Genomic DNA, 7740 nt, shown 5'->3' on the forward strand with positions numbered 1-7740 from the left:
GAAACTCTGAAAGAGAGTCACTCTAGGTGGAAGGTTATTCTTGGGCTCTGCCTCCTGCTCCATCATCCCCTCTGATCATGGGTTGGGCCCTGAGAAGGAAGAGAAAGGAACCAGCTAGTGGTGTGCACATGGCTGCAAAAGCTGAGTACGTGACAGTCACCAGGGGCCTAGGCAGCTTCCTCTGCAGGGGCAGGGCCGCTGTCCAAAGTCCTGGTGGGTCATTGCTATTTACAGTCAACCTTTCCGGTGTGTGGTGAATGTCCCAAGGAGGGCTATTTTTAAGCAGGAATATATATGGCCTGCTGGATTTTCTGGGGAGCATCTTAAGCTGGTGTGGACAGAAAGTGAGATTGTCTAGCAATCTGCTTCAGAAGAGAAACGAGATTGTTGTTGTTCCGGGATCCAGGCCCCAGACAAGTTGGAAGGAGGTCCCTGGTCCCTGGCTCAGAGCCCATTTGCAGCAGAACAGTCGGAGCTTCAGAAACCTGCTCTCTCTCTCAGACTTTGGATGGAGAGTGGGGAGTGGGAAGTCATTCTCTAGAGCTTACTTGAGCCTCAGGGATAGTGCTCCTGAGGGAAGGTAGAAACAAGTCCCCTAACAGACGTGACAGTTTCCCCAGCATGTCCTTGCACCCTGATGCACAGGCCTGCAGGACTGGGTAGCCAGTGAGCCAGGCTGCAGGCGTGAGAACTCCCAGCAAAGCCCTAGGACAGGCAGCTTCCAGGACCCAACTTGGGGCGGCAGGGGGCAGGGGGGCGGGCAATGTTTCAGAGAAAGGGCAGGAAAGGGCTAGAAAAAGCCCAGGGCTGGGTGGCAGAGAAGTCAGTGGCTGGCCTTCAAGGGCACAGCTGGGGGATCAAGTGTGTCCTAGAGGTCCTAACGGGATTGGCCGGTGGGGCCCCAGCCCCACCCAGCGTGGGAGCCTTTTCCAGGCCGGCTGGCCAGCTCGCATTACAATTCTTGGCTGTGTGCTTGCAGCAGGACGCGCGGGCGACTCCGGCTCCAAGGTCAGTGAGACCATGAAACTTGGTTTTATTCTTCCCAAGTGGGGGCATTGCTGGATCCAATGTGAGGGGCCTTGTGAACAGTGGACCGAGGCTATGGGCCCGGACCACGGGTAGGACAGTTCTCCGGGGCACTGCTCCTGTGTGGAATGCATGGTAACTAAAGGAGCCTGCAGAGTGCTGCCCTGACTGAAGCCTTTCCCTGTCCCCTGCACAGGCACAGGTGACCAGTCCATGGAACAGCTGCGCATGAGGTGCGAGAACCGTATCAGCACCCTGCTGCAGTGTCTGTTTTTGATAGAGAATCAGGATGTTTTTTTGGGAAAACAATCTAAATGCCACTAAGTGTGAGACTTTGACCTTCGATTTTCTTTCCCTTGTAATTTAGAGACCAATCGATTTGTTTCTTGGAATATTTTCCTTCAGCAGCATCAAGAGCGGCAAATCGGTGACCTAGGATACACTAACTAAAATGTGAACATTTTGAAGTCCTCAAAAGGTAGCTAATTACTAATAGGGTCAATAGCTGGATCCAGTTTAAACTGGTTCATATTATTACTACAAATTCATTTTTGAAATTATTAACACATTGATAAGGAGCCAAGTAACTGTTTTCTCCCAACCAGAGGTAAAAATGCTGCAACATTGGCCTAAGTGTATTTCATCTCCAACAAAAGCCTCGTCTTTGCTTATTTGGTTGGTCAGCTCTCAGGGAGTTACTGTCAGCCCTGTTCTCGTTTCTTGAGTGGGTGACATCTCTGCATTTGAAAGCTCTGGTGGATGTGGAGAGTGGCATTTGCCAGAAGAAGCCAAAACCCTCTGGCTCTTCTCAAGCGCTGCCCTTTAGACCTTCCTGCTCTTCGAAGCCTCCAGAGGGTCACCTGGAATCATGTGAGGTGGCAGTTAAAGCCTTCACGAGGCTACAATAGTTTAACCATTGTGCTGTTACCAGCACTGCCTCTTTCCTTGTCTGCTCCTCTCACACTTCCCATTTCTGGTGTCTTTGGTATGTTCTCTCTGTTTTCACAGAGAAGAACACCCCTACCAGCACCAGAACTTGACGAGGGGGCTTCCTGACCAAGCAGGCTCTTAGAGGAGATCAGGGCGCTATCAGGCTGTGTGAGCACTCCGCTTCCTCCTCTGCATTTAGAGGTGCCCTTTTGAAAGACCCCAGCCTTTAGACTGAAGCCTTCTTGTGGGTTAAGGCGCCAGTCCATCAAAGCACATGAGTGCCACATGCTCCTATAGACTCTGCCAGTTTCATGATCACATCACACCCTTAGAGAATGGGCCAGGTCAGCTTTTCTACAGAAGTGTCTGAGGAAGGCCCAGGAAACTGGGTCAGGGGGAAGAATAAGGAATGGGGAGTCCTGGGTGTTTAAAGGCAGGAGAAAGATTGGTTCTGAGACAGATTTTGCCCTGGCTCAGAGTTCCTAGGTCTCTATCTCTGCCACAGCTTAGAGAGGATCCATTTGCCTTCTCAGAAGAAACCAACCACACAGAACCTTGTGTCAAGCATTCTTGGAGTTCCTGCCCACTGAGTCAGGAATCCCACAGGGAGCCAGTCATGAAGGTGACCGTTGGCGGTCACATCCACCCCTGCGTGAGAAGCCGCAGAGACTCTTTACTTTGGGCAGGGAAGGAGGGACCCACTCTTTTACAGCATTTCAAAGGACTAGATGGTTCCAACTTCCTATTTTCTTGAAAACAATTTACTGTCAGAGACGAGTCTGGTAATGGTTCTATGTTTTTATCGCAAGGAGTCCTAGGAAACACCTGTGTGACAGGGAAAGGCTGTAAACATCTCCTGCCTATGACTTTCTACCTGCTGAAGGGTGCCCATTAGGGTGACAGTATATCCAGTGGTAATGAAGTAACTTGAACCCTTTGCTCTTTTAGAACTGGGAGGAGACAGCCATTTTCTGCTGGCCTAGGAGACTAGCATCAGGTGAATTTGTTCAGAGTGTTCTGTGGAACTGGTTCAACCCCAGACTCTCTCTGGATGGAAAACTGACATGTGGTCCTCCCTCTGGCTTGCCACTGTCCTCTGGCCCCAAGGAGCTCAGACACATGGACACTGTGTACAGTTGGAACTGAAATAACACTGAGTCAGCAGAAAGGCACCTATGGCGTCTCCATTCAGGATATTCGGGATGACCTGGAGGCTCAGAATTGAGGCAGTGACAGAACCAAAGGCCTCCACATTCCAAGATATCACAAAACCAGACAAAACCCTTACACCAGGACTCAGACTCCCAGTACACTTGCCTGGGACAGATACACACACACACACACACACACACACACACAGATCTTGGGCACTCTGACAAAAGGGTTGAATGTGGTGGTTCTCATTTTTCAATGGAGAAAAGAAGGACAGGAATAAAACAAATATTACCTTTGGCTGTGATCTTGCATCCCATATAGAAATCTCTCTGGCTTGGAGGCCAGGAATGCTGTCAGATTTTAGCCCTACTGCTGTAAACAATGACCTTCCTCCTCACCCCTGCAATCATGACTTCTGTATAAAGGAGGAGAAAGAAAGAAAGGAGAGAGAAGACAAGCCCCATCTTCTCAGAGAAAAGCAGGCTGGCCCAAAGTCCCCAGCATGGCTGGTACACTGGGAACCTGGCATCAGAGTGGAGTGGGCAGAGGTGCCCCTGGCATCTAGGCCACTTCAGCAGAAGTCTAAGGACAAGGAAAAAGAACAGGCTCATAATATTCTGGGACTCTGGAGGAGTCACATGCTCTGAGGACAATCTTGTGACCAGGAGCTACTGTGCTAAATGTATTTCTATGGGGGTCCAACTGAGCAGAGTGATCTGTGGCACCCCTAGGTCCTAGACCACACAAGAGGTTCCCCTCCAGTTGCTGGTCAGCGTGGGGCTATCTGTGAGGCACTGGGGTCTGCAAGAGACCCGTATCTGGGGACGAAGAGAAGCTGGGTTCAAATCCAAAGACAATCCTGAGTTCAGTGTGTTGGCCCTGAGATCTGGAGCTGGTCGCTTAACCTCTCTTGAGCCTCAGTTTCCCCATCTGCAAAATAATGCCTACTTGGCAGGATTGTTCCGAAGACTAAAGACAATGTTTGTAAGGCCCCTTGCATGGCACATAACTCATGGTAGGATCTCAATAAATATTAGTTAAAAAAATAAAAAATAAAAAAGACAATAAGATTTGACTGAGCGTGCAGGGATGGAAAGGACCTTCCAGGTAGCCAGAAAGTAGAAATCCTGTTTTCGTTTATTTTTCTTATATCAGATAACTGGACAAAAAGGTCATGGACTTCAGGCAGTTTGACATTCACAGTGTCTAAAACTACCCAGATTTCCCCAAGCAGTGTGGGGATAAAGGGAAAAAGAGAAAAACAACAAACCAAAAGAGGGGCTATGGCTTCTGGGGTTCTTTCTCTTGCTCATTGAACTCTATGCTGTGGTTCCGGGCCATCCTTTGAGGCTGTCTAATCTAGTTTCCCTGCTTTCCAGACACTCATCCAAGAGGAAGGATGGCCAGCATCTTCTCCAAGTTGCTAACTGGCCGCAATGCTTCTCTGTTATTTGCCACCATGGGCACCAGTGCCCTGACCACTGGATACCTGCTGAACCGGCAGAATGTGAATGCTGAGGCCCGGGACCAGCACAGGCTATTCCCTGCAAGGTAAGTCCTCTTAGCTTTAAAGTAACTCCAAGTGCCAGGCAGAAATATGCTGTCCTCTGCTGGAAACTGTCAGCGAGTATCCCTCTTTTTGCCTTGGAGGACGACTAAGTCAAACTGACAATCATTTTTGAGACTCATTAAACACAGTGACCTGTAGTGAATACAAGGAAGTGTAGTGTCATCATTCCTGCCTGGAGCTTGCAATCTAGTTGGATAGTAATAATAGTAATAGTTAACGTTTATTGAGCACTTTTATGCGTGTTAAGTACTATATATGGAGTATCTATTTCATTCATCTTAGCATCCCTTTGTGATGAAATGGGGGTTTAGAAAAATTAGATAGTGCCCAAGTTCACACAACTAGTCCAGCCAAACGCAAATCCAAGGACTCTGATTACAGACACATGCCTTACTCGCTGCTATAACGCCTTCTGGAAAATGTGATGTTATCATGCTGATTTTAAGTATAAGCTTTAAAGGACATTGCAGATTGGAAGTGGAGGCATGGCATAAGATGGACATGTTTTCTCAGCCCTCGGGACCCGGCCATGGATGAGCAGCACACACACTGAATTGAGTCGGACGGCAGTGCTGACTTTAAGGGATTCTGCATAGGCAGATGTGGATGGGAGAGACAAGGAAAACTCGAAGTGTTTCTCAGAGGCATTCACTGGCTCTTGTGGGAATCGGGGTCCCTGAGGGAATTACTGGCTCCCACCATATACCTCAGGAGCTCCTGGGGTGAGTCTGCCTGTGTTTGAGCCCGTGGTGATCCTGAATCCTCTATTCTGCAACCAATTCTTATCCCACAGTCAGATAGCACCCCATTTCATTCCTTTCTATGTATTATTCCAACAGATATTTACTGAATGCCTCTTTCAACAGCCAGACACTGTTCTCAACAAAGCAGATAGTCATGAAGCTTGTATCATAGACAAAGGACAGATAAATAACTGAATTCCTGTATTGTCCCACTTGCAGAATTTCTATTTCTAGCCTCTTCACCACAAGACCTAAGAGACCAAAATGTGGCTGTTGTATTTTTACCAAAACTTCTGGGTTAAAAAAAAAAGTCTGCACATGATTTTAATTTAAGTTCTAATTATCGTCATTCTATCTCCTCTTTATATGAACATGAGCCACAGTCTGTGCGCTGCTGCAGCTGGCATCATGGAACACAGGCCCCTTTCTCTGGCACTTTAGGGGACTTTTTCTTTTTTTTTAATCCATCTTACTTCAGTCATGACTCCAAGTCAAATGTCCCTGTGCCAACTGGCTAAAGAGAGCCTGGTGGAAGGATGGGCAGAAACGAAGCCCAGTCATAGGCCCCTTCCTTCGGGGGCTGTCGCTGAAAGCCTCTCCTCTCCACACGCAGTGCAGACTACCCTGACCTGCGCAAGCACAACAACTGCATGGCCGAGTGCCTCACCCCTGCCATCTACGCCAAGCTCCGCAACAAGGTGACCCCCAATGGCTACACCCTGGACCAGTGTATCCAGACTGGAGTGGACAACCCTGGCCACCCCTTCATAAAGACTGTGGGCATGGTGGCTGGTGACGAGGAGTCCTATCAGGTAAAACTATCAGCTGCTCGTTCCAGTGTGGAGGGAAGGGGGTGCCCTGGGTCCCAGAGTCCTCCCCTTCTCTATGGGGCCAGCTTTCTGCCTTCTCGGGCACGGCTCCCTTAAAAGGAAACCAGCTTCAGCAGAACATCTGGAACACTTTCTGGAACAATGAGGTCTACAGCTTCCCAGGGACGAGGCTTCCTTTGCTGCCGCTCTAGTATCCCTCCCCACGGAGGAATGAGTTGCATGACAGAGCTCTCTGAGCTTGTCAAAGGAGTAAATGGGTACAGAAAAAAATAAAATAAAACCTTTCGATTTACTTTATTGGTGTTGTGTATTCAGCAATAAGACATTAGGAGATGATGCGTTTGTGGCTGGGCTTTATTGCGGGGAGAGGATGGTTCGGTGTGTCTTTAACTTTAAGAATTATTGATAGTAGCCCAGAATACTGAGTTCATATCTCTCAGAAAAATCGTATGATTTTCACATCCTCATCCTCAGCACAGAAGCACAGGATGGTCCTCTGTTAGGGGAGCTCAGCCACCACGTGGCCTTCTCCACGGAACAGCCTCTAGTCATGGCAAATGCCTCCAGCCTGCACCCTGAGGTCCGCCCACTCTGCACCTTCTGTTACAGGGAGCTGAAAACAGTTTGCTGGGAAGGCAACCATCAAGAGCATGGCAGGAGCCATCTTGAATAAACAAGACTGCTTCCTTCATGCACAGCAGTGCACGACTATGGGCTCCCTGAGTGCCCGAGTGGAGCTAGGCCCCTGTACCTACACACAGCCCCCACACTTTCCCACAGCTCCCAAAGCCTGCAGGGTGCTCTCTTATGTCTTCTCTTAATGTTATTTTTACCTGAAAGATGTTCCTGAAGGTTTTGTTTTTTCAAAAATAGGTTTTCCCTGAGATATTTTGGGCTGGAAAGGTCCTCACGGGGTGAAAGGTCCCTGCGTTTCCCTATCTAGTGCTGTGTACTTTTATTCTAGTGCAACTGGGTGTCCACAATTTTATCATGTTGCTTACATTCTAGAACCTAACCTTCGCTTTTGACCACAAAACTACTTAAACTTTGATTTGGCAGTTTCTTTAGTTCTACAAAGGCAAGAACTTCTGGGGAAAACATTCAAATTCTTAAATGCAAGATTTTCTTGTTCAGTCTGGTGGCAGTGAGCGTGGCATAATCATTCGGGTGAAGGTTACCATGATGCTCTGCAGCCCTGCCCCCTGCTAAGGGGCAAGGTACCTCAAAGAATTTTATTTCTGATATAAACCCATCATCATCACCATCATCATCATCAACCACCAATCCACCCTCACACCCATGTCCTACATGGTAGACAAACCAATTAAAGAGGAGACAGGAGCCTCTTTCCTCCTGCAGGTGTTTGCCGACCTTTTTGACCCTGTCATCAAACTCAGGCACAATGGCTATGACCCCAGGGTGATGAAGCATCCCACGGATCTGGATGCATCCAAGGTAGGCTCGCCCTCTATGCTCCTGCCTATGA

General features: G+C 48.5%; 1 protein-coding gene across 1 annotated transcript in view; it reads left to right on the forward strand.

Moving 5' to 3' along the window:
- The first annotated feature begins 971 nt into the window (after window positions 1-971).
- Window positions 972-7740, forward strand: part of CKMT2 (creatine kinase, mitochondrial 2) — a 14453-nt gene continuing 7684 nt past the window's right edge. The window contains exons 1-4 of the mRNA XM_023522675.1: window positions 972-1008; window positions 4491-4662; window positions 6038-6236; window positions 7614-7709. Of these exons, the coding sequence (XP_023378443.1) occupies window positions 4511-4662; window positions 6038-6236; window positions 7614-7709 (447 nt within the window). The 5' untranslated portion in view covers window positions 972-1008; window positions 4491-4510. The remainder of the gene's footprint in view (window positions 1009-4490; window positions 4663-6037; window positions 6237-7613; window positions 7710-7740) is intronic.

Source organism: Pteropus vampyrus, unplaced genomic scaffold, assembly GCF_000151845.1.
Source record: "Pteropus vampyrus isolate Shadow unplaced genomic scaffold, Pvam_2.0 Scaffold11, whole genome shotgun sequence".
Lineage (NCBI taxonomy): Eukaryota > Metazoa > Chordata > Mammalia > Chiroptera > Pteropodidae > Pteropus > Pteropus vampyrus.